This window comes from Eschscholzia californica, unplaced genomic scaffold (assembly GCF_041429995.1).
Source record: "Eschscholzia californica isolate CP2 unplaced genomic scaffold, dmEscCali1.0.p SCAF_5, whole genome shotgun sequence".
Taxonomy (NCBI): domain Eukaryota; kingdom Viridiplantae; phylum Streptophyta; class Magnoliopsida; order Ranunculales; family Papaveraceae; genus Eschscholzia; species Eschscholzia californica.
The window spans coordinates 45167291-45192688 of NW_028238472.1; the positions used below are offsets into that span (position 1 = coordinate 45167291).

Here is a 25398-nt window from a genome sequence, read left to right on the forward strand (position 1 = left end):
TGATTGTCGTTCATAATATTGAAGTAATATTTTTCAGCAGTGTTTCAGTTGCCATTATCACATTCATGGTTAATTCTCCTAAGATTATCAAATTCTTTTATACCATTGTAAAGGTACTGCCGATCAATTCCAACCATGAATGCTACTTAATTATTAGTAGAACTCTAAATAAAGAATTCTAAATATCTTAGTATTCAACTAATTTAAAATTATGTATTATAATATCTACCATCATATCTTGATTAATTGGTAAAATCAAAACAATTAGTCTTGATTTAATAACAAACAGTGGAAGGAAAAAAAAACTTAAAACTAGAAAAAAAGAAAACAATATTGATAATTTTATTTTCCGATTTTACCCCTAAGTTTAACTCCCAAAACTCTTTCCATCTTAGCCAAGACAGCTTGATTAGGAACAGCTTTTCCACTTTCATAATCTTGAACAACTTGAGCTCTTTCATTGATTTGCTTACCCAATTCGGCCTGACTCATCTTCTTCCCTAACCTCGCTTTCTGAATCGCAAGTTTCACCTCACTTGATACACGATCCAAAGCGGCCGCTTCACCTGCTTCATCTAATTTTCTCGCGTTTACAACCGGACCAGCTGTCGGTTTCTTGTTTGAACCACCATCGAATTTCTTAACGGTTTCGACTTGATTACCTGTTTGAAGAGCTCTTGTGACTGCTTTACGATCAGTGGGTTTACGTTTTGTGGTAAAAACAACTGGTTCCCAATCTTGTTTTATTGGGTCTACCCAACTGCTTCCGTTTGACATTCTTGATAGAGAAACTGTTACTCAATACTCAAGAGAGAAGATTGATATTGATAGTTGAGAAAACTTAGAAGAGTTTTATCTCTTTATATAGTAGTATTTCTTTCCTAGTCCAATACAATTTCGGATGGATAGTAATTTCAGAATTTAAAAAGAATTGGAAACTCCTGTGAGAAATATAGAGAATTACTAAATATGATTGGTTTCTAATTACTTCAACTACTAGATTTTAACCGACTTTTGTTTTGTGGTATTTCAATTTCTTACCGTGGCTTACGGAAGAGGGATTTCTCTTCAACCGTGGATTTTATTTTACAACTATCTTTATATCAAACGGTTGATATTCAATTTTCCTCCGGATGGGAATCTGTCCAACCGGGCCAAAAATCCTTGAGCGGGGTTTGATCCAATATCAAAGCTCTTATATCTTAATACTAGGGTGTTATTAGGTTAGGTCCGTCCCAATACACGCCAGTATACACATCGTTGACAGGTTTATCCGACGTCGACTAAGTAAAATATTGGGCGGGTCGTGTACTTTACAAAATAAAAAAAACATGGGTTGTATTTTGTAAAATTATAACTCCATTAATTTAACACATCCATTATAGACATTGACAATCGTACCATTATCACAAGTTGACATTTGAACTTAAACAATTGAAATTTTTAAATTAAAATCACGCAAGTGCAAAAGTAAGATGACCTTTAAAAAAAATTATGGCCAAAAAATATAGCCTGTATGGACATGCAGATGAGTGGTTTAATAGTCTAAGTGACGGGGGCGGTCCTCTACTACTGGTTTCTTAGTAAGCGGGCAATGGTGTTGGGTAGTCTTAGACCTCTCCTACCCAAATAGTCGAAGTATTTGGCCTGGCTCATCTTCTTCTCCATACTTATAAATTCATCCAATGCAATGCCCTCTTCTACCTGCCAATGTGAGAGTATGCTAACAATATCATCCTCATACCGTCACGCGTTGGTTTTAACTTCATTGGTCATAAGAGCGAGACTTGTTATATTAAGTGATCTGATACCCGTCCCTTGTCAAAAAAACTAGCACAGTCAGGAGGTAAGATGTTCCCCACGTATATAAACTCACTTTGTGTCCCTTCCACCACCAGTGTGTACCAGGTAGTTTGTGTTCAGGCTAACGGTCTGATCACTCGGTTGGAGCTCCTATCTAGTCGTCTCTCGCCGACTGTGAACCGATCACAGACTCATTCGGGTCTCCCCATCCGTTTTCTTTCCCACTCCTAGCCGCGGTGCCACCCCTTCCACCACTTCAGTCCACCGAACCACCTCTCTCTTTCCCTCTCCAGCAAAAACAGTACCCGTGTGCCGTGTCTTTCTCTCTATATCATTACGCAGGTAATACCTACCAACCCATTTTAGGTCTTCATCTCTCTCTCTCTCTCTCTCTCTCTCTCTCTCTTAGTTATCAGCCAAAAGATGCTTCTGAAATGGACTGTCTCAAAGCGATCAATCTCAACTACACCTCACCTCTTTCAGAGAATTAAGCAAACAGGTAAAGCTCACATCTTTTTCTCTCTCTCTAATTTTTACTCATACCCATTCCTCTTACCTTGTTTTTGATTAATTTTTCAAATGTTTCTAAACTATGTAGATAATGAGATTGTTAAAATGTTTCAAATACCAAAACTTGAAGATGATTCAACAAACCCACCTATAACAAATTTAATACAACCCAGAATCAACAATCGTGGTGTTAGAGAATTAGATGAGAGGTTTATAAGAATTTTGAAGATATTTAAATGGGGTAGAGATGCTGAAAAGGCATTAGAAGTTCTAATGTTGAAAGTTGATAATCGATTAGTTCGTGAAGTAATGAAAATTGATGTTGAAATTAGTGTCAAGATTCAGTTTTTCAAATGGGCTGGGAAACGTAGGAACTACGAACATGATTCGATAACTTATATGACTTTGATTCATTGTTTGGGTGAATGTGGATTAGTTGGGGAAATGTGGAAAACAATTCAAGAAATGGTTAGGAGTAATTGTGTGATTGGTGCTTCTGAATTATCTGATATTGTTAGGATATTAGGGAGATCTAAGATGGTGAATAAAGCCCTTTCGGTTTTCTATCAAATCAAGAATCGAAAATGTCGACCCACTTCAAGCACTTACAACTCCATGATTATTATGCTGATGCAAGAAGGGCATCATGAAAAGGTTCATGAGCTATATAATGAGATGTGTAATGAGGGTAATTGTTTTCCCGATACGGTGACATATAGTGCGCTTATATCCGCATTTGGGAAATTGGGTAGGGATGATTCTGCTATTAGGTTGTTCGATGAAATGAAGGAGAATCGTTTACAACCCACAGCGAAGATTTATACTACTCTAATGGCTATATATTTCAAGTCAGGTCATGTTGATAAAGCTTTGGAATTGTTTAGTGAGATGAAAGAGAAGTGTTGCAATCCTACGGTCTTTACATACACAGAATTGATAAGGGGTCTCGGAAAAGCTGGAAGAGTTGATGAGGCTTATAATGTGTTCCTTAAAATGCGAGATGATGGATGTAAGCCTGATGTGGTGTTGATGAACAATCTCATTAACATCTTGGGTAGGTCGGGGAGATTTCTTGATGCTGTTAAATTATTCGAAGATATGGGTTCCTTGAACTGCACACCAAACGTTGTGACTTATAATATATTGATCAAATCTGTATTTGAATCCAAAGCTCCGACCTTCGAAGCTTCTTCCTGGTTTGAGAAGATGAAGGCAAGTGGAATTTCTCCTAGTTCATTTACTTATTCTATTCTTATTGATGGTTTTTGCAAGACAAATAGAGTAGAAAAGGCTTTATTGTTGCTTGAGGAGATGGACGAAAAAGGTTTCCCTCCTTGTCCGGCTGCATATTGCAGTCTGATCGATGCTTTAGGGAAAGCAAAGAGATACGAAGCTGCAAATGAATTATTTCAGGAATTAAAAGAGAATTGTGGGTCTTCGAGTGCTAGGGTTTATGCTGTGATGATCAAACACTTGGGGAAATCAGGGCGACTCAGTGAGGCTGTAGACCTTTTTAATGAGATGAAAAAACTCGGGTGTAGCCCTGATGTGTATGCTCATAATGCGCTCATGTCTGGGATGGTAAGAGTGGGCATGGTAGATGAAGCTTATTCTTTGCTTAGAACTATGGAAGAACAAGGTTGTGCTGCTGATTTGAACTCCCATAATATCATATTGAATGGGTTGGCAAGGGTTGGTGGGCCGCAAAGGGCCATGGAGATGTTCGAAAAGATGAAGACTTCGGATATCAAACCTGATGCTGTTTCCTACAACACAGTTCTTGGTTGTCTCAGTCGTGCGGGTATGTTCGAGGAAGCTGCAAAGCTAATGAAAGAGATGAGTTCAAACGGTTTTGAATATGATCTAATCACATACTCTTCCATACTTGAAGCTGTAGGGAAAATTGACGAAGTACATGCACACTCGGCTCCGTGAATGGAACCTAGTAAGTTACACACTTCACTTTGCTTCAATAGTTTTATAGTACTTGATTACTATAAAACTAAACATGTTTAAAAGTTGAACAGTGGGTAGGCTAACTCAGGTTATGATCGGGGATGGAAGTTTGGAACCACTAATTGGCTAACCGGGGCCATAGCCCGATTTGGGCTACTAATGGTTCTATTAAAGCCTAATAGGTTTAGTATTTTCGGAATCCACTAGTTACTCCTGGTGAATACATCCCTTAAAATAGTCTTAATGAACAGCTCTTATAGAAACACTCTTGGTTCTACCCTCTAATTAGTGTAAAAGGTAACTTCCCCATCTCCCAAATGAATGTTAGTAATTATGGTGCATCCTTACAGGTTGTCGTGCTTCACTTCTGTGCTGTCCGTGACATCAAATTTGCGACCATGTCTCTCTGATAGACAATGAGGTGATTTGAGATTCCTATGAGGTGGCTATCCGTACGGATTGCACTGGAACAAAAACTAGCAAGAACGGGAGGAACCTACCTTGGAAATTTTCAGGTGTGACTAAAACAGTTGTGGGTCCTTTTACGGAGAAACTGTTGACCTCTTCTGCTTATCAAGAATGTAATCTCATTTTCTTGCCAGAGGGTTTGATGTGGCACAAACATAAGGTAACATGCCTTGTGATTATTGGCGAGAGGACTTAAAGCTGTTGACTTCACCATTCCATCTATGTCTGTCTTAGCTTCCACTAATAAATGGCCAGATTTTCACCTACTAAATATTTGGTGCATTTGCTGACAAAATCGAATACTGGGCGACTCACTTTGGGTTTAGGATGTGCAAGAGGAAGCTAAGGACACCAGCCGCTATCTTTTGTGCCACAAATGAACGGGTGTATCTTGTACGGGGTAACAAACATAGCATTTTGGTTGGCGAAAATTGAAGAGTTTGATGCAGTATTATTTCTTACCATCTTTTATCACTGTAATCATCTAAGTACTTGAGAGAATGAAAGAAATCTCCGTGAGTTGTTCTTGATTAACAAAGCACGATAGGGTTATATTTACATGGTTGTCTTATAGTTATGAATTTATGATTTGTTGATGGTGGTCTCTGTAAAAATCATTTACTATATAATTCACTTTTTAACACAACAAAAAATTTACTAACTGAATTGTATTTCTTCACGAACAACTTTATACGAGCATAACTAATTGTACTGATGTCCAAAAGAAAAGGTTTACAAATGTAGTACCCTTTCTTTTCACCTGGTAACCAAAGAAAGAGTAATTTGAACCATTAAAGGAAAAGGAAGAATTTCAGCTAGCAGCAAAGGTGGCAACAAACATCAATTTAATGAGTTTTATTTAAGACTATAAGTACAAAGACTTCAATTGTTATTACAAATTACAGCAACTCATCTCTTTAAAATGAATTACAGTAATCCTAATTTTCCCCGGAAACATCTGCAAGCCAAACCATGGTGCCGCTTTCTACTCAGAGTTCCCCCAATTGCACTGGAGAGTTCTGCAAAAAACACAGCCAGCAAAAAACAGATTTCATCACTAACTTTTTAACAATAAAGTATCAAAACTTGTGATTCCGTCCTTTTATTTGAATCGTAGAGGTTTTTTCTTTTCTTCCAGGGCTATATACATTCCCGTCGAAGAAATGCTCAGTCAGAAGATTAAACTATATAGTTCATGTTAGCAGACATGGCAACATTCAATAATAGAATGATTATTGTGATAAATGTTAATCAAATAAGAAAGTACCAACTTAGTTTAAAACATCCTAAAATAAATCTGTTGAATGGGCATAATAGCCAAATTTGAGTCTATAGCCGTCAATTGTGAGTGTAACAGTAACACTGGATTGACATTTTATGAATCTGCCTTGTTTTGTTCTTGATGGTCATTTTAAAGAGGTATCAGAAGGAAGTGATCCGTCAGTGAGGTACAAGAAGCTCAATAAACAAGAAAGAATTCGAATATAAGGTACAAGTTGTGGGGCAGTCTACCAACAGAAATACATATTCTAGAACATAACAAGGCAGTTTAGTTGAATCTAAAATATTAGATCGATCACAACTAGACTAATTACAAAGGCTTCGACTCGTTAAAAGTAACACAATTGCGCAAACAGAGATTATCAAATCAAATTTGTAATGAGAACCCATATTAGATAAACACTCGGAATTGCTAAAAACACTAAAATTGTGAGTTTTCTACTTCATTAAGTTAACCTATTCAGGAAAAAAAATGTTTTAAGGTATGATAACAAAACAATGGATAGTTATGAGATAATGTGTTTTGAGATATAGAATACCTCTAAGCAAGAGACGTAAATCACTCGCTCATATTCTCGCCCGGAACCTCAACTTCCTCGACATCTCCCCGCTGAATTTTAGCTATCTCAGCCTGCGCTCGCTCCAATATTTTCTTCTTCTGCATTTCCAAATCTCTATGAAAGTCCATCTTCATCTTCTCCAATTCTAGCATTTGCTCTCTCTTACTATTCTCAATTTTCTCATAAATCTCCCCAAATTTCTTAATTGAATCGGCTAGTAACCTAAACGAAGATCTCTCCCCACCATTTTCTTTAGACCTTGTTTTAGTAGGTGGAAGACCATCTGAATTATCATCATCTTCATCTTCATTTGAAGAAAGAGAATTCCCTGGACTATCTCTCATTTCATCAAACCCATTCGAATGATTCAAATAAACCATAGGATTCATGAAAACGTATTCACCCGAGTCCAACCCACAAGATAATCCAGATTGTCTTGGTGATGAATTCATCAACATATCCATTTTCTTGAAGTAAACCCATTTACTAGTATTACTACCCATTTCAGCTAACTTCATCTTTTCCTTTTTGTATTTCTTCTTCAGTGTATCTAATCGATTCCGACATTGAGTATCGGTTCGAATAGTTTTTGATGCTTGTGAGACTTTTTTCGCAACCTCAATCCATTCATCAGATCTAAGACTTCTTCTTCCAAGCTGAACAAATCTATCTCCCCAAGCATCTAATAGAACAAAAGTTGAATGTTCAGTCCAATCAGCAAGGAAATTACGACCTCCAAATGAAGATTTTGGGGCTGCCATCGTTGTTACAGATGAAGCAACAACTCTCGGAGCAAATTCATATTCTAAACTCTTCAATTTTCGTTTCTTTCTATGCCTTCCCGAGTCTTCTTGACCTTCATTTCTCCTACTATAATTTCCTCCATCATTGTCATCATCATCGCTGTTATCATCGTTGTCGCCATTATTCTCCTCCTCTTGTTGTGCTTCTTCTTCTTCTTCTTGTTCTTCATCAGCTTCTTCTTCAACCCTATGACCACCATTTTCTTCATCCTCTTCCTCCTCTTCTTCTTCTACTTCTTCATCTTCTTCTTCGTCAACGTATTCGTCACCAACCTGCTCAGAATAAGATGAATTCCGACCAGCAAATTTAGAACTATGTGAAGAACCATAGTTTTGACGATAATTTGCTGAATACTGATTTGGAGAAGACCTTGCGTTGTCTGCTGTATGATCCATTTCTTGGGGATCTACATATAGATAGATAGAGGAGAAATGAATAATAACCCTAACTTCTTACCTTGAATAAACCCTAGTTCTCCATTTAATTGAAATTCTGAAGTGGAATAAAGATAAAATTTGTAAATCTTTTATTAGAACAGATAGGTGAAGGAGAAACAAAGAGAAACCCTAACTTGTCATCTTAAATAAATCCTAATTATCCAATAAAATTGATAATTTGTAGTGAAAAAGAAGAAAAAGAGTGTACCTTTTTTATTAGAAGAGTATAATTTCTTCAGTACAAGAAAATTAATTCTTGATATTGTAGAACCAGAAGCGAATCGATTGAAAAACTCCCAACTTTTTCGTAAGTTAAGAAACCCTAATTTTCAGCTGTGGCTTCCGGTTGGTTTGGTGGAGAAAAGAGCTAACATCCGTATCTCTTTTGTTCATCACTGATTCACGTAGCCAGTGCCCCACCGATTCGATAACACCAAAACGAGCTATGCCGAGTAGAACGGGTAATTGCCCAAGATGGACCTAGTTGAGGCTTGAGGGGGCAAATAGTTTTTGGGTTAATTCCAATTTGGCCCCAATTTTGTCACCAACTGAAACTTTTGACACCTATATTTGTTGTAACTTGTACCTAAGGTTTTTTAAGACCTCCAGTTCGAATGCAATCCATTTGTTTAATTCTGCTAGAGTAAACAAATCACAATCAAACATGCATGAGACTCTTCCATCTTTCAGTTGAAGATGCATGAGGTTAGTCCCAAACCAGGTCAAAATTCAATCCATATTTTCAATTGAAGCTCATCGCGTGATTTACTTTGAAGCTTCTCATGTCGACGCTTACCTCGAGTGAAGCTTTAACTGATTTAAGCTTTAATGATTGAAGCTTTAATTGATGGGAGAGCTTCAACTGAAGAAAAATTTCCTGGAGGGGGACGAGAGATAGTGAGAGAGAAAAAATAATATTATTGTGGAAATGATATATGGTGGACGTGGGTTGGCGGAAGGGAGATTTTTTTACTTTTAGTTATTTTTCAGTTAAAGGTCTCCTGACAGACAACTGATTAACCGTTTGCTGATGAGATTTTGCAATGAGGAGGAAAGAGAATATGACATAGAGGACAACCTTTTGAAATGTAGGGTAAAAAGAGAAAAATAAATATCAGCAATTAAGTTTGACTAACGGAATCTTGGCCGTGGGTGCTAACTTGGAGCATTGGATAATTATAGGGGCCAAATTTTGAGTTGGTTATAAATTGAAGGTCAAATTGAAATTAACCCATAGTTGTTTTACCTCACGAGAAAGGACCACTATTTCTTTTTTTTTTTTTTGTTAAGGAACCACTATTTATCTCATCGAAAAAAAAAAGGAACCACTATTTCTTCTGATGGCAAAAGATTACTCTTAAATATAAGTAGCTTCTCTAGTGCTCTAAGATAAAACATAGACTGGTCTTTCACTTGGGTGATATAAAATATTGGTATGAGTTTTATTATCCATGATAGCCATCCCTCGACAAAAAAAGTGATAGCCATCCTCTGGGGGAAAAAAGGGAAGCAAAGACAATCCTAAGGATTTTTCAGTGGGCAAAGAAGCAAAACATGGATCAGATGATCATAAGGGGGGCAACCCCCAATCCAAATCTGAGCATCTCTTATTCATCAAATTGTATGCACAGCGTCGGCCGAGGCCACCAGGCGACCCAGGAAGCGTAGGGGAACGGCACGCTCCGCCTCCCTCGTGCGCTCCGAGGGACCCGCCCCCGAGCAACAGAACGGCGATCAAGGTGGGACCCTGGTCACACTGGTGTAGTTTTGTTTATTTCTAGAATATAGGAAATATCGATCTGTCTTTATTCACCTGCTTTAATTGCTTAGCGTGAGATCATATAGGAGTATTAAATAATCTCTTTGACAAAATCAGATATCATAGTAAGTATTGTTCAAACACTCGGATGTAGGATGAAAATTCCTGCATTTACTTATCAAAAAGCCAAAAGGAAATAGTCTTCACACCATTAGTGGCTACAAGGACATTACAAATCAAACTAAGAAAGAACATTTGGGTTTGAAAGGCAAACACAACCCAAACTTCACATGATTGAAGTTTGGTAAAGGCGAAATCTATCGACTATCATACATTGATTTGTATTGTAAGGGATATAAATAAAGTAACCGTATGAATAAATGAGCTTTCAGACCCTAAAGGGTCTTTGTGTGGTCTTTTAAGGCCTAAATGTTTTAATAATGAAAGTTTGAGGACATTGAATTCATGATGTAACTCTATATTATATATTCATTGTGTATCTATGTCATATGATGAATGTAATGACTCTTGCGTCTCGAGTTAAGAAAACAAAAACGAGATCAGTTTTTTTTTCCTATTTTACGAAGATATACTAGGTAAGGCCACCAAATAACAACAACATAGTACCCTGATACCTCTAGTAGTAAATTGATCTCTTTGAATTTTAAAAGATGGAAAACAAGCATTTCTGTGGAGTAGACAAAATTTGCAGTATTAGTGGGTAACTGCAGTTCAAATCATAACTGTCTTGCAATGCAAATCATGCTAGAGTAGTTGTAACGTAAACAAGAGTAGGAAAAGTAAGAATAAGTCCAAAACAATAACGAGAGAGAGAGAGAGAGAGAGAGAGAGAGAGAGAGAGAGAGAGAGAGAGAGAGAGAGAGAGAGAGAGAGAGAGAGAGAGAGAGAGAGAGAGAGAGAGAGAGAGAGAGACTATAATATTATTGTCTATATAAAGGGAATGAAGATGGTATTACTTGAAGGACTACATAACTAATTACAGAATGAAGTTAACAAAAGAAATGGGTTATTATAAGGTGGTGTTTGTTTGTGTGGTTGTTTTGTTGTTTCTGAGTGAAGTGTGTGGTAGGAGTATTTTAATGGAGGAAAGAACAGAGATGATGGGCCGTGAAGTAGTGAAGAAACCAGAGTTGTTTTGGGTTGGTAATCCTAGTTGGTTTGGTGGTGGAGGTGGAGTGGGAGGTGGGTGGAAGAGGTTAAGTTTTGGTGAGGGAGGAAGATTTTCTTTTCCCAATGGAGTTAAATCAGGTGACGGAAGGGACCCTGAACCGGCTTGTAGTGGTAAAGGTCGCGATATCCGTGGTGGTAGTAATGTTGCTAGAGGAACTTATGGTGTTCGAGAAATTGATGGAACAGGTGGTGGTGGTGGTGCTGCTGGGCCTGGTGGTGTTGCAGGAGGAGGAGGAACGGGAGGTGTAGGTGGTGTTGGGAGCATCGGTGGTGGAGTTGGAGGTTCAATTGGTGTGCCTGGACTTGGCAGCATTGGTGGTGGACTTGGAGGATCTATTGGTGGTGTGCCCAGCGTTGGTGGCACTGGTGGCGGTGGAGGGACGGGAAGTGGTGGTGGTGGTGGAGGAGGGACTGGAGGTGGAATTGGGGGCTCCATAGGTGGTATGCCTGGAATTGGTGGCTCCATAGGTGGCGGAGTTGGAGGTTCTATTAGTGGTATGCCTGGAGTCGGTGGTGGTTGTGCTGGGTTTGGTGTGGGTGGTGGAATAGGTATTGGTGGTGGAAGTGGGAGTGGTGGGGGTGGTACTAATGGTAGTAGTGGTGTAGGTGCAGGTGGTGGGTGTGGTAGTAGTGGTGGTGGAGGTAGCAGCGGAAATGGTGCTGCTGGTGGTGGTAGCAGCGGAAATGGTGGTGGTTCTGGTGGTAGTAGTGGAAATAGTATAGGTGGTGCACCACCTTAAACTTTGGGCAGAATCTAATATAAGCAGCTAGTAGTACTCATAGTAGAAATAAAAAAGTACACAAGCCATGGTCAAGTTTGGCGACTTTCATGACTTAACAACTACCCAAATCGTATCAGAAGAAGAACAAGCAGAAAATATATCTGTCCTTTGTTGTGTTGCTGTAATGGTTTTATGTATTACGAACCAAATGCCTATCGTTTTATCTATTTTTTTCCAATGACCAAGTAAACAAAGACACGCACACGCCTGACAAGTATGGTTATATTGATTCAGAGACTGCAAACTTCTCAGTAACCATTACATATAAGATTTAACCATGACTTCCTTCTCCTAAGAAACTAAGATGATCGAAAGTTTCAGATTTTCCTGGCACTCTCATTGTCTTCTAATATACTTATCGGCCGGCAAAAGTATTTTCCAGTGTATGGCTAAACAAACCCAAAAAGAAGTTCAAGTAGGCTTCTTTTAGCCAATCTCTCACCAATTCTTTTTTCCTTTCTGAAAGCAAGATGTATGTCTTAATTTTCTTCGTACCCCGAAGAAAAAACAATTGGAAAATATGTGGTTAGAATTAGAATCATAAATTCGATCTACAAAAATGAATTAACTCCGAAAAATTCTTCATAAATTCCTCAAGTTTAATAATATACACGAAAACAAACAAACAGACAAGTTTTACGAAGATGATTTCTTACAGTTAATTACTGATATCCGCAATGTGGATGGCTTTAATGAAAACAGTGGATTCTCAAGATATAACAAACTTGTTTACTTACTAAGAGGAATCTGGTAACGTCTCGGTCTTTTTCTTCCTACTAGTTTTCTTCACTGCAACATCTGGATTTTGTAATCTTTTTCTACTCTTCGGTCGCTCCTCATTTTCTTTAGAAATTTTCGATGAGTTGATTTGGTCTCGTAGTCGTAATATTTCTCCCTTAGCAGATCCTAGTTCATCATCAAGTTTTTTCACTTTCTTATCCAAATTTTCTCTTTCTTGACCAAGCCTCATAATGAGGTTGTGAGCATCTTCGACATTCTCTCGAGCTTCATCTGAGGTCTTTCTCTGCTCCATCAGAGACTTGGAAAGCATATCTACCTCAACTTCGAGATTTGCAACTTGGGTATTTGAAATATCTCTCTCTTTTGATAGAATTTGTATGTTTTTATTGACCTCTTCGAGTGCTTTGGTCGCCTTTTCTAAGTCTGTTTCTACACTCTTTTTGGCTTCTTTGGCTTTTGATATTTGTTTGTCTGATGATTCGAGTTCTTTCTTCAAAGAAGAAACGATCTTTCTTTCTGCTTCGAGATCAAGGACTGAATTTTCTGCTTTCTTGTAAACATCAATTAGTTCCTTCTTTAAACTTTCATTAGTTTGTATAGCATTACCTAGTTCATCAGACACAATTCGATGTTCTTCTTTATTTTTTTTCAGGACGTTCTTGACTGAAGCTAGCTCATTTGACAGTACTTCATTATTTGATCTCACCTCCTCCAGGTTTTTCATTAGCAACCTCTTAGCTTCTTCAAATGCTGCCTGATTCCTAGATAGTTCAGATGAAAGCTCTTCACTTGACTTCTGTGTCTTTTCTAGTAGTTTCGACAAATCTGAAACTTGAGCCCAAGATTTCTCCAGACTTTCCTCTGATATTCGAAGGTCGTTTCTTAGTTTTTTAACGTTATCAGCTTCTGAGTCTATCGTTTTCCTCAAATCTTCCGTTTCTTGGGTTAAATCTGATATTAGTGTCTCTCTCTTTCTAGCTTCTTTCGCAGCAGTCCCAAGCTTTGCTTCTAGTTGGTTAACGTCGTGCTCTCTTTTCGCCAAGATCTCAGCATCTGATGCTTCTCTCTTTTCAGAAGATAATTTCAGATCATTGTATTCTTTTTGTATAGACTCAAGTTTTCTGTTAATATCATCTCTTTCGGCAACTAAAACAGATAATTTCCCTTTCAGATCATCCACGACAGAGTTCTTTAAATCCGATTCAGTTTGAGCATCGGCGAGTCCCTTTTTTAACCCTTCGATCTTGGCATTTGCTTCTTCAAGATTTTCCTTCGCTTCCTTGTACATAAAACTTAAATTCTTAAACTCTAGTTCCTTCTCCGCAAGTGAAGACCCAAATTTCTGAAGATTATTTTCTTTATCCTTGATCTCTGAGGTGAGTAAGTTTATTCGTTCCTGCAAAACTTCAACTGAGTCGAGCTTCTCTTTTAGACTGGTTTCGAGCATATTTTTATACTCTCGAGCTTCGTTAAGTCCATTCTGAAGATTATCTATCTGAACCCTAAGTTCCTCAGTTGATCTTTTCTCGGTTTGTAGTTCTTTTTGTAAACCTGATATTGTACTATTTGCTGAAGTTAATTGGTTTGACAAAGAAATCTGTTCTTGGTTCGCCTTTTTCATTTGCTTAGCTCTTTCTTCCTTCTCATTGAGAAGACTCTTCTCGAAACTCTTCTCTAGTACTTCCTTATATGCTTCCTTTTCGATCAGTTTGTTGTTCAGCTGCATCTCAAACATAAACAGAAGCTTTAGCGACATTCATGTTTGTGAAACTGACCTTGGTAATCAGATCATTTAACCGGCTTGTTTGTGAAAATAAAACAGTAATAAGCTCAATCAAGGGTATAACCGATTTTCAGATATCGATACTTTTCTAAGTATGTGAATGGAACCAAATTTGCACCAATAACACCCAAAGCCAGATAACAATTCGATGTTTTGCCTACAATATTTTAAATAATTAAGTTTAAGAGTTAGAAAATTAGGAATTTAGAACAGAAATGATGGAGTGTCAATTGGAACCGAAACAATTACGCGTTTCACAATTCCATCAATTTGACTATTGGAATCTACATCACGGATCCCCGTTCGGGGTAGTTATAAGAAAAAAGCAGAACTAATCCATTGACACCCCTAAGTTCCTCTCGAAAATAAATAGAACGACATATAAATAAGAGGTTATAAAGGTAGAGATAAACTTTACAGATTTGATGGTTTCTTCGGTAACAGACTTTTCCTTCAGTGCTAATGTGTATAATGCCCCGAGCACACCCGTGCCGATTATTCCGACCACATTTACAAGGGATAGCAATAGATTTGTCTGTGTTTCCCCTTGATGTAGATTCTAATCATTTAAGGCAAACAAGTCAGTACCTCGTGAAAGTTTGACAAACAAGAATGCAAAAAATGAGGAAAGAAGAAGTGAAAGAGCTCTGACTTCCACATTATGAGTTTCTCCTGGCATCTTATCACGTTCTTCTGAAATACCAAAGTTAACGTCAGTGTGAACTGATATACTGGAACAAATATATCAAATTGAGGATTTGTGCATGAGTATGTATGGTGAATGTCTGTATATGGTCATGGGCTCGTGGCTAATTGTGATTTGCCTTGAATTAGAATTTTTTCACAGACTAAAGTGTTTCTTCCACATACTCTCCGTCAGTGAGAAAGACAGTAATATATCCAAATACAATCCATGGACTAAATGCCTAAACCATAGACTCGTGAAGAAAAATGTGAGAAAAACGCAAGCCAAATGGGTGAGAAAGGTCAGCGAGGGACAATATTGCACTTTACTGCTTCTACATTAGAGTGAAGCACGCTACATAAGGTTCAAGGGGTGGTGTGTGTGTGTGTGGGTGGGGGGTGGGGGTGAGACCCATAAGATTGCTTTCTCTCTTGAATCTGTTAGGGCTTTCAGTACGCTGTTTGAGTACCATGGCGGGGCTAAGTTCTAGGCATCTCTGATGGGAATGTCTATGAGTATGACTAGCCTTCCTTCTGCCTCCCCTTCAAGAGAGGCAAGCAACTTTTATCAGAATAGACTCAAATCACTAGACTAGATTAGCCTTTCCGTCCGTGACTTTCTACTATGAAATCTATCGGGCTCTCTTCTATTACTTAGATACTCGGCTGCAAATGGTTTTATGGCTTCCATGGATTTTCTATCATGATAAAATTATCACAATATATATATATATATATATATATATATATATATGTTTGTATTGTAAACGACATTTACCGATTCAAAAATTGAGTATTTCTAATTACATTTTATGTTTCTCTACTTGTTAATGACCTATTCTGCTAACATTTGTTCAAACTATGCATCAACCTTTCTGCTAAAACCCTAACATCAAAGTTCTAAGGACAACAGCCCTAGTAAGTTTTACTACATTTTCTTCCAGACATTCAAAATTTGTAGACCTAAAACTGATTGTAGTTCACAAAGTTGTAAATTAGAAAATCCCAACTCCTCAAATCAATAAGGAGCTGAAAATACCAAATGCAGGAAATTAAGAGCATATGAAGACCTAAAATCACTAAAACTGTACCAAATTCATCAATTTTCAGTACCATAACCCCCAAATCAAAGATAAAAGTTCGTCAATTTCATTACCCAGTTGTTCTTTAAAACCCATCTGAGGAAAATGGTAAAAAGAAGGTAGAGAGAGAAATACTTACTAACCTTTCACTAATCCATCAGAAGCACTTGCTTTTAATTGAATAAAAGGAAGAACTGATACACCTAAAAGCAAAAATGCTCTTCTTTTATAGTCATTCTGATTTTCATGGTTAATGGAAGAAGCCATACATATCAGTCTGGTTTTCTTAGCATTCTTAATGTGAGAAGGGAAGAAGAAAGGTTGAGAAGAAGAAGAAGAAGTAGAAGAAGAAGGGAAAAGAAGAGATTGAGAAGTGAAGGAAGATTGTAGAAAATAAGAGCTTCCTCCCATCACAAAAACCATCACTTATCTCTTTTTCTCTCTCAAGGTCACACATGAATGAATGAATGAATGATAAACAGGTACCAGAAAACTACCCCAAGTTCTTCTTCACCTCCTCAATCGGGCTTTGGCTTGGGTTGTCCAAATACTAAGAAAGCCCCTTCACGTTTCCTTTAATAACAAAGAAACCCAAATTTTCTTTTTTTTGTTGAAGAGGTTTCATTAGATTATTTTAAGAGTATTATTACAGTAGAGATGACAGATGGTACAACATTCCAAAATCTATCGCCGTGACGGTTGGTTCCTGGACCATTTGGCTAGAGTATCTACCGGAGTCTTACATGATCGGTCAATATAAGTGAATTTGATGCTGAAGAGACCCAAATATTCTAGAAACTTTACTGCTTAAATATTTTGTATGAGTAAGAAGATTAGAAAGTTTTATACACTCTAATTATTCTCATTTAGTTCTCCATTTGACAATATTTAGTCGCAAATACTTTTGTATCGTTGTATATTGAATATTTTGTCATCAATTTCGCACTTGTTGAACTCGAGTTTGGGTGTTAACTGTTAAGAGCGGAGATAATCTCTGTAATTCTTGGAGTTTGATTTGAGTAGTCAACTTTTCTTATTCTTGTAGGTGTGGGACTATTCTTGTGCATTTATGTGATTAATGTGTCATACCTAATACAAACAGGGGTTGAATCCAAACTTGGGGCAGAGGGGCATTACTGTGTTTATTTGTCATAATAGGAGCAATTTTGTTTCACCTGGATTCCACGTCAGCAGGACTATTGGCACTCTTTGTGAAGCTGACCAATAGAAGAAGGACATGTAACATGTACAATACGCTTTATCTAAAAGTAACCAATATTATCTTGCCACGTCAGATCAGAGAACAAAATTTTATCCTCCAGAAGTCAGCTTTAAAGATATCACCACTAGTCCACTACCAACTGTTACATTATTGTTTCCTCCTCATGAGCTCAAGGCATCTTGAGAGATTGAAGCAAGGAAGAAATGTTGAGTTCACGACCTAGCTAGGGTGAAGTTTTTGCCTTTGTGGTCTCAGTTTAATTGATACCATTAGAAGACATGAAGTTTGCTGAGATATCATAAAGCAGTTCAAAAATTTTGTTAATATGAAAAGAAATGTCATTCGTGATTTCAATAAAAGATTAGACATATATAGCATTGAAACTGATTAATCTTGTTCAAATTCATACAAACGATCATGAGTGTTTGATATACATCGTTCAAGAATATAACAGGACATTAAGGAACAAAAAAACTAGGCAGACTCTAAACATGAATCTTAGGTTGCTTGTTGTGGTTCGTGCTTACCATGATTCTGATGCATTAACCCGCGAATCACGGCAAACGACATATGATTTTTGTCAAGAGTCCGCCTAGTTTTTCTTGTTCCCTAACAGTACTCATATAATATTTAGGTCATATTGTCTCATTGTCAATTAGTTTTGAGTCGGACAACCATCAACTTAACACGATATCAGAGATAGACCCCCACATGAAAAATTTAAAGGCGTCACACGCTCCAGGTCACCCAAATAAGAAAATTACTAAAAGCGATATATTAAGAAGGAACTTTTGAAGCAAAAGCACGACATTAGTTATAACAAGAAATACGACTACATTTGATAGAAACATAACAAGTTGAGCCACGAGATATCAAAACTCGATAGAAACACAAAGACAAATGACGATATAGCGGCTAAAAAGACGCTACTTACCCTTTAATTCCTAAACCAAATCCTGGAGATAACGATATTTCAACATAAGGAAAGGAAACACAAGAAGACTAAGAGATGGAGGACGAATATATAGGTGGAGACGTCCCACTAGAAGATAAACATGGATAGACAACAAAGGAAGGAGTGTACGGATCGGACTGGGTTGCTGAATCAAGAAGCATCTGCATTGTAATTTAAAAGGAAGATCTGTTCGTGCGGATTGGTTCAGTTGATTCATTATCTGTGGACTCATCCTCATCACTGTCTAGCTCATTGTCCATTAAGATATCCAACTCGCGGCAGTTGCTACTGCAATACGATCTCTCTCCTCTGAAATAGATAAAATAGAAGTAATGAATGTCAAATTCCATATAAATATAGTTCAAGAGCCATCCCTGAAGAATTGTATCAAATTTTGGTTCAAAACTAGTTATAGTTCAAGACCCTTTTTGGCATTATCGCTTCCGACACCAATGTTACTAAGAAATGAACTATAAAAGACAACGATCACGTATAATTTACTTGCATGATACTATGAGAAATTTTGCATACCTATAGATGTAGATATCGTACCCGTCCATCAATTTCCTCTCACACAAGTAGCAATTACTCAAAAAATCATCAGATATTAGCGGATAGGAGTCAATACTATTGCATTCAATGGACCAATGTGAATCAGTCCTCTCTTCATCGTTCTTCCCACTAGAACTATGCAACTTACTAGAGTGACATTCCAAAATGTAGTCACGAAAAATGTGGGTCGTCTTAGGGTTAGGACCATGATGACTTACACGAGTATAATATTCTGAGCTCGCAATCTGGCTTGTGGATACGTTCCCAATTCTTACTTTGACAGTACGCAAGGAATTTTCCATTGGTTTCTTACCTAAGCTAGTTCCTGAGTGTGAGCTAGTTCCTTCATCGATTGGTTGTGAGCTTGAGCTAGCTCCTTCATCCATTGGTTGCTTAGACTTGCCAAATAAACTCTTAGTGCTCATCAGTTGAAATATAGCAGAGTTCATCTGGGTTTGAGAAGGAATTGCATAGTCTTTCAGTAGAGATTTGGTGGAAACGGTATGACCGTTCGAAGAAACAATTCGGCCGCTAGAAAAAACAATTCGACCGCTTAGATAGTTTGGAGAGTTAGGAATATTGTTCGTTGACCTTAGAATTCTACCCGGTGGGTTAGTTTCATTGTCGAGAGAATCGACTATGCCAAGTCCTAAGTTGCTACAGTTCCACCTCTTTTTTGAGCCGTCTCGGTTTGCCCAAAGTGACCTAAATGGGTTACCTAATTTAGTCAATAACATGTGGTCCAAAGGGGAAGTAGGACTCCAAACTGAGTCAGAACCAGTAAAACTCTTGAAAGGGAAACTGAAAAATGAACTAATGTTCTTCTTTTGCCCTAAAACTATAGGTTCGGACCTCGTATCTGATGAAGAATCAGACATCAAATGATTCTTGTTTTCATCTTGGTTGTATGAACTGCTTCTCTTCTTCAACATCCTCTCTCTAAAACCTGAAAAACACAAACACTTATCTGCATTAATTATACCAACTACACATAGATTTCTGCCACAAGTTTGTCAGGTTTTTCTTGTTCTCTAGCATTTTTCACAAAAGTAATAAAACTCAGAAGCCAACAACCCTCGTCTGGAGTGACCATGCACTTGTGTGACTGACCTCCAGGTGAGGGGTTCGAGGCATTTGAGTTTCATGCTCCCTTTAAAAGCTTGTTGACTTCAACGAAAAAAATACTCAAACCCTAAATAGATAGTTAGATTATACTAAGATGAATAAAACCATATAGAAGAATCATGTTCATCTATTTGGAATCAGTTTACAAAAACATAATGTATCAGAGAAGAACTCATGAGCTAAGGAAAACATGCATGTTTAAAAATCAGCCAGATAAGAACTTTATCCAATTCTAACACCCAAATCATTAATGGGTAGTGATTAGAATTTAGAATTACTACAATTTGGCTGTATGAAGCCTATGAATCATAACCCAAGGTTGATCTCTTCATTGGCAAGACCTGTATTTGAATCTTACTGTTTTAGCAAAAAAAAAAATTCTTTATTTTTCGAGATGGTAGATACAGACAACTCTGTCATTATCTTAAATGGAGAGATATACATGTTATCACTCAACAAAAACCAACTTCACAATAAAACAATTCTAAAAATATTTCTCTTTTTAAAACAAAAACCTATTAAAAAGAGGGAAAAAAAGAAAAGAAAAAAAAAAACTAAACCATCAAATGTTGAGTTTATATTATAAAATGAAATAAAAACACAAACAAGTGAAAAATGAAAGAAAATGAGAATGTCACCTTATTTTCTCCTTTAGAAACTTAGATGAGGTTGAGAGGAATCAAATTCACTCTAATACCCCTTTTCTCTCTCTAAAACTCTCTCTCTCTCTAAAACTTTGTCTTGAACACATCAAAATCAGTGAAACAGTAACACTTCTTATATACAACTCATTTGCTAACTAGTCTCTTTCCACTTTCTCTCTCTAAGAGATACGTGCTTATTGTACACCATTACTAAGTGGGTGCCAAAAGCGTTTTTTTTACTACCCTATACAGTATTTCTATGCTCATTCTGGAAGAGTCAGCTACATAAGACAAAACTAACTTCTTCTGTTGAGAACCAGACAAATTTCTACGGTTCTATTTCTCAACTAACGTTTAAGTAGTTTCGATTCCCGGCCCTTATCTCTTTGGCCTTTCAAAAATCGCCTACCACCCAAGTTTTTAACTTCTTTTTACACTTGGTTTACATTGTTTGTTGGTCATTAAGTACTCCCTCCAATGAAATAAGTCATTGTTGTGATGTTTATGAGTATTAAACTTTCATTGTTTAATTCTTCAAGTTCTTCATCCTTCATGTACTTATTCTTGGTGAACTTGCTTACTTGCCTTAAACTCTTCCGCATATGCAATTTAATGGATAAAAACTGTCAGGTAATGTTGACATAAACTCCAAAATCTTGAAGGACTCAAGTTCTAAATCTAGAGGAGGTGAATTCTAAGGTTTATTGAACTTGGGTTATTAAGGTATAAATAATATTGTTGGGCTTTAGGCCATACTTTAGTTGGACTACATGCCTCTTCTTGAGTTTGAATTATCGTGTTTATTACATCTTTGATGTATCAATGCCGTTATAAAAATGGATAAAGTACATTTTAGTTTAGAATTGTTAAACAAATCAATACGTTTTAGGTAGTGTGAATCAGAATAAACAAACGCTTTTTGTGCAGAAGATTTTCTGATAACACGCATTATATTTGGTTGTCGTTTCTGGAGAACTGTCAGATAAAATAACACACTGACATTCTGACACCATTCTTTATGAACAAATTCAAGATTTGGTATGGACGTCGTTTTTGTAGTCAAAAGATTCAGAACCTTCTAAGAATTGATAATAGATAACGACAAAGTATGTACGAGGCTAAAAATAGAAAATTTACTCACATTATATTTTAACAATCTTTTTGCACATAATCTAGAACTTAATTCAATACTACAAAAGAGTTGCTTTAACGTTGAGGATGTTTCAAATCTCAACCGTCTTTTTTATTTGTATTATAGGCAAACGACACTGGAGATATACTGATAATTTGAAATATATATCGAACTATTTTTGTTACAATGTCTGTACATAACAACTGTAAGATATGTTCCTGCACGTACTCTAGAACTTCTGCATCAAATCGATTTACTCTTATTATTTGAACGATTCTACTATTATAGGAAAATGAGGCTTGTAAAGCGTGGAACAAATAGATAATTACTAAATTTGTGCAAGCTATTTGTTCTCACTCATTTGGACATTTGATAAAAAAAATTGAACTGAGAATTACGAGGAAGATATCTCGTGACACGTTGTCATTAACTATTTTGATAGTAGTCCCAAAGGCCATGCAAACTGTATGGTCCAAAATTCGTTATCAAGAGTGCTCTTAAAAATCTACGACTAGCGAACTTATGGGCCAACCAAGTCCATGAACTAAGCAGCAAATGGGTCTGAGTCATTCATCTCCAGACATCCGAAGCAATAGAAAAATGCACACACATTTTTTACAGAAACTCCAACCCTGGATAAAGAGGTCGGTCATCACCTCCTAACCAGACCTCCCTCCCGTATATCCGTTGAAGACGTTACTAGTCATTCAAGATGACAACTGACCAAGGATATCTGCAATATATTCAGATATCACCAATATTAACGTTAAAATGGAGAATCGGGGGTTACGCTATCTGAATTTAAAGGTGACAGTTCTGCATGTTACCACATTGAAGACGACGGCTCACCGCCAGGTGACATGAGATCACAAGATACTATAAAATGGTTGAGGAAAGAAGGATATGGACATCCAATAGTCGTCTGAACAAGCACCATTACTGTCTCTCATATCCAATTTCCCACCGAATACAATACTTTACTTTCCTTAAGCAAACATTCATTTTTTTTCTCTTAGATCGTATATTCGTTTGAACAAACACCATTGTTGTCTATCATCAAAATATCAACAACCACATCCGGCAATCGACTACTACTTACTTTCTCGCTCATACACCCAAAAGGAGGTCGATCTTACTTTATAAGGAGGTTGCCTATTTTATTTCTCTTAGAGGTTGTTTACTTTATGTCTCCTGTCTACTTTATCTCTATAAAAATTGATTACTTTATCCTTCCAGAGACTGCTTACTTTATCTCTGTAGAGACTGCTTACTTTATCTCTCTAGAGACTGCTTACTTTATCTCTCTGACAGAGTCGCCTTACTCCACATATCAACGACATACCTCATAAGCTTCCATATTCTCATTAAGACAAGTAGTCTAACCCGTAGAGATCGAGCTTCGTCCACTCTAAGAATAGAGCCACACTCTGACCATCTTCCTCGACGGTAAGACCCCAGGGACATCATCACTTGTTTATTACTTTTCATACAAGTTTATTACTAACTTGACCGTCGGAGTCCCCTTGGGTGGCACCATCCCGGTCTGTCCAAAGATATTAGGGTCACGTGCGTTTCATTTCTTGTCCGATAGGTTAAAATCCAAGAACGTCGTTGGTGCCAATAAAATATTAACAAGTGAAGGTCTTACTTTTGGTCAACGACCCGACCCTAGTGCCTTCTTGACCCGTGATTTCTACCCCTCACAAAATACTTTAGAGACAATTACTTATACCTTTGATAACTCAAGTTCAATAAATCATGAATTCAATCTCCGCTGTGACTAGAACCGAGCGCTCCAAAATTTTCAGAGTAAATGTACGACCAAATTGGACTAACAATTATTGATTATTTTAGACTCTTGACCTAACCATAACCCAAAAACTCTATTTTCTCTAGATAGGAAGGATGCCAAACCTTGTGTCCTTGTCTTCATTCATTTTTTTCACAAAGAGGAATCTGTGGGCAGTGTAGCTTAAGGAAGCATGACAGAATAAACCGCCGAGTCCATTACCCAGTGTACTAAAACCGCCAAGTTGACGGTCAATTTCATTGACTTGACGGTCAAACAGAGTCTTTCTAAGCAGAAAATAACGTCGTAAAGGCGTAAACAAACTATTCTGTGGGTCCCTTTTGTTATCCACTTGAATTTGAAGTCCTTAAAAAGGTACAGTCAGTTTTGTCGTCGTTTTGCGGATGAAACTCGACCAATGAGTGATTCATGCGAGAAAAGTTAATCCCACGTGTTATTAACGTTACCTATAATAAATCTGACCAGTGAGAGAGAATTAAGATTCCTGACAATCGAACCGCCTAACCTCCTTTCCTCGTTTTTGAGTTTTTCGTAACGTTTATGTGCACGACCCACCCCACACGAGTCTAACACTTGTGTTACAACCATTGAAACTGGTTTTCTAATAAAACAAAGTTAGGTGACTCTATAGGCGCCCCACTTTTTTTCTTTCTTTTTTGGCTTTTCAGCCACCAATTCGATTGTCCTTAACAAAAAAAAAAAGCCACCAATTTGATAGACAACTATCTTTGCACTTGTTTTATCCGTACGTGTAGGGGTGGGAATCGGTCCGGGTCGATCGGTACCAGACTCCAATTTCATTGAAACGGTCGATTTCGGACATAAAGTGTTAGTGGCCACCTATTTATTCGGGCGGTCTCAGGCGGTCACTTTCAACAATTATTTATTTATTCATTGACCGTCCAATACTGTTTATTTTATCGGGCCAGTCAGACACCGGGGGGTCTCAGTCCGGGGCTTCCAATTTAATATTTGCAAAAATTTATAAATCATTTTCATTATTAGATAAACAAAAGAGTCCATGGGTATATAGACCAAAATCAATTTGATAATAGGTTTATAGACCACTCTTCTTAGATTATGGATTTTTGGTCCTTTTACAAGAAGGGCATAAAGTATGGATAATTTATTTGGTATTACCCAATGTATCCCAAATCAAAAAACCCCGGGATATTTGAATTTCCGAGGGTTTTAGGAAACTTTCCCAAAACCCGTAGGCGTGATTTGTGGAGAATCTATAGAAGCCGAAACAGAAAGTGGATGTCACACTTCATAAAGACACTTTCTCTCTCTAAACCTACTCGATTTGGGTTTTCAACCAAAATCGTCCGAAGATCTCGTTGAAAAACCCTAAAGAGATCGTCTAACCCAGAAAGTTTGCATCCTTTCATCTTCTCCATTCATCTTTTTCCATTGAAGAACCTGTTCAGGGCATAAATAACTCATACTTTATTGATAAATACCTTCCATGTCCCTCGTCTAAAAAATCCGGGGTTTTTAAATTTCGGAATGAATCCGGAAAATTTCCCAAACCAGGGGGCGTGATTTGGGGGAGATATTTAGGTTATAAACTGAAAAGATTTAATAGGAAGTAACGGATCAAGGATATTTTCCAAAACAGATTTTTCAAAACAGATTTGGAAAACGGATATGTTCCAAAATAGATTTTCTCTCTCGTCCTTTCAGATTTGGAAACCAAATCTATATATCACTTTCTCTCACTTAATTTTCAGATTTGGAATGAGTATATTTTCTGAGATCAATTAGCGTGATTTGGGGGTTAATATTCAAAACATATATATCAACTTTCTCTCACTTAACTTTCGTTTTTTACTCATACATAAACACACATCGAATACAAATTATGAAACAAGTTCGTAAATTATGTGTTATTTATGACGAGGAAACCATCATTTGTCATGTATACAACGTAATTTATCATATGTGTGTGTGTCATCCATTATGTACCATTGAATACTTAGATTATTTTCTGACATAAATTACTTGTTTTTTACGCGTACATGTCCATAATGTACCATAAATTATAGTAACTTGTTAGGAAATGTAAATCTGAAATCATGTTTTTTGTTATAAAGTATGTGATTTATCATAAATTA

The 25398-nt window shown here is 37.1% G+C and overlaps 4 protein-coding genes and 1 pseudogene across 7 annotated transcripts; 1 reads left to right on the forward strand and 4 right to left on the reverse strand.

Moving 5' to 3' along the window:
• Positions 1–342: 342 nt before the first annotated feature.
• Positions 343–777, reverse strand: LOC147539668 (multiprotein-bridging factor 1c pseudogene; annotated as a pseudogene).
• Positions 778–1702: 925 nt separating this feature from the next.
• Positions 1703–5351, forward strand: LOC147539669 (Pentatricopeptide repeat (PPR-like) superfamily protein). Of its 2 annotated transcripts, none has more exons than XM_086638816.1 (4): positions 1703–1862; positions 1924–2302; positions 2402–4258; positions 4620–5351. In XM_086638816.1, exons 2-3 carry the CDS (start codon positions 2227–2229, stop codon positions 4246–4248), a joined length of 1923 nt encoding a protein of 640 aa, XP_086494942.1. In that variant the 5' UTR covers positions 1703–1862; positions 1924–2226; the 3' UTR covers positions 4249–4258; positions 4620–5351. The 2 variants fall into 2 exon arrangements, 1 of the variants encoding a protein (XP_086494942.1); XR_015224857.1 differs by lacking the exon at positions 1703–1862 and having other exon boundaries at positions 1943–2302; positions 4620–4784; positions 4872–5351.
• Positions 5352–5565: 214 nt separating this feature from the next.
• Positions 5566–8353, reverse strand: LOC147539670 (trihelix transcription factor ENAP2-like). 2 transcript variants are annotated; one of them, XM_086638817.1, is made up of 3 exons: positions 8028–8353; positions 6558–7788; positions 5566–5756 (listed from the first exon to the last, which is right to left on the reverse strand). In XM_086638817.1, exon 2 carries the CDS (start codon positions 7775–7777, stop codon positions 6578–6580), a length of 1200 nt encoding a protein of 399 aa, XP_086494943.1. In that variant the 5' UTR covers positions 7778–7788; positions 8028–8353; the 3' UTR covers positions 5566–5756; positions 6558–6577. The 2 variants fall into 2 exon arrangements, with proteins under 2 accessions (XP_086494943.1, XP_086494944.1); XM_086638818.1 differs by having other exon boundaries at positions 6558–7874.
• Positions 8354–12115: 3762 nt separating this feature from the next.
• Positions 12116–16717, reverse strand: MFP1 (MAR binding filament-like protein 1). 2 transcript variants are annotated; one of them, XM_086639139.1, is made up of 4 exons: positions 15985–16717; positions 14728–14768; positions 14494–14634; positions 12116–14012 (listed from the first exon to the last, which is right to left on the reverse strand). In XM_086639139.1, the coding sequence occupies exons 1-4, from the start codon at positions 16262–16264 to the stop codon at positions 12288–12290; spliced, it is 2187 nt and encodes a 728-aa protein (XP_086495265.1). In that variant the 5' UTR covers positions 16265–16717; the 3' UTR covers positions 12116–12287. The 2 variants fall into 2 exon arrangements, with proteins under 2 accessions (XP_086495265.1, XP_086495266.1); XM_086639140.1 differs by having other exon boundaries at positions 14728–14899; positions 14942–16321.
• A 1135-nt stretch (positions 16718–17852) lies between these two features.
• LOC147539672 (FCS-Like Zinc finger 8-like) lies at positions 17853–20803 on the reverse strand. Its single transcript, XM_086640894.1, has 3 exons — positions 20334–20803; positions 18550–19516; positions 17853–18327 (listed from the first exon to the last, which is right to left on the reverse strand). The coding sequence occupies exons 2-3, from the start codon at positions 19500–19502 to the stop codon at positions 18192–18194; spliced, it is 1089 nt and encodes a 362-aa protein (XP_086497020.1). The 5' UTR covers positions 19503–19516; positions 20334–20803; the 3' UTR covers positions 17853–18191.
• Positions 20804–25398: the final 4595 nt, after the last annotated feature.

Bases quoted from the DNA above. Each gene is read 5' to 3' on its own strand.
- MFP1 (XM_086639139.1), bottom strand. From the start codon at position 16,264: ATGGTTTTTGTGATGGGAGGAAGCTCTTATTTTCTACAATCTTCCTTC. The intron at 14,769-15,984 runs GTTAGTAAGTAT...TTGGTATTTCAG, and splicing joins TTCTGATGGATTAGTGAAAG to AAGAACGTGATAAGATGCCA. The intron at 14,635-14,727 runs GTCAGAGCTCTT...TTAAATGATTAG, and splicing joins GAGAAACTCATAATGTGGAA to AATCTACATCAAGGGGAAAC.
- LOC147539670 (XM_086638817.1), bottom strand. From the start codon at position 7,777: ATGGATCATACAGCAGACAACGCAAGGTCTTCTCCAAATCAGTATTCA.
- LOC147539672 (XM_086640894.1), bottom strand. From the start codon at position 19,502: ATGTTGAAGAAGAGAAGCAGTTCATACAACCAAGATGAAAACAAGAAT. The intron at 18,328-18,549 runs GTATGCAAAATT...TATCTATTTCAG, and splicing joins TACGATATCTACATCTATAG to AGGAGAGAGATCGTATTGCA.
- LOC147539669 (XM_086638816.1), top strand. From the start codon at position 2,227: ATGCTTCTGAAATGGACTGTCTCAAAGCGATCAATCTCAACTACACCT. The intron at 2,303-2,401 runs GTAAAGCTCACA...TAAACTATGTAG, and splicing joins TCAGAGAATTAAGCAAACAG to ATAATGAGATTGTTAAAATG.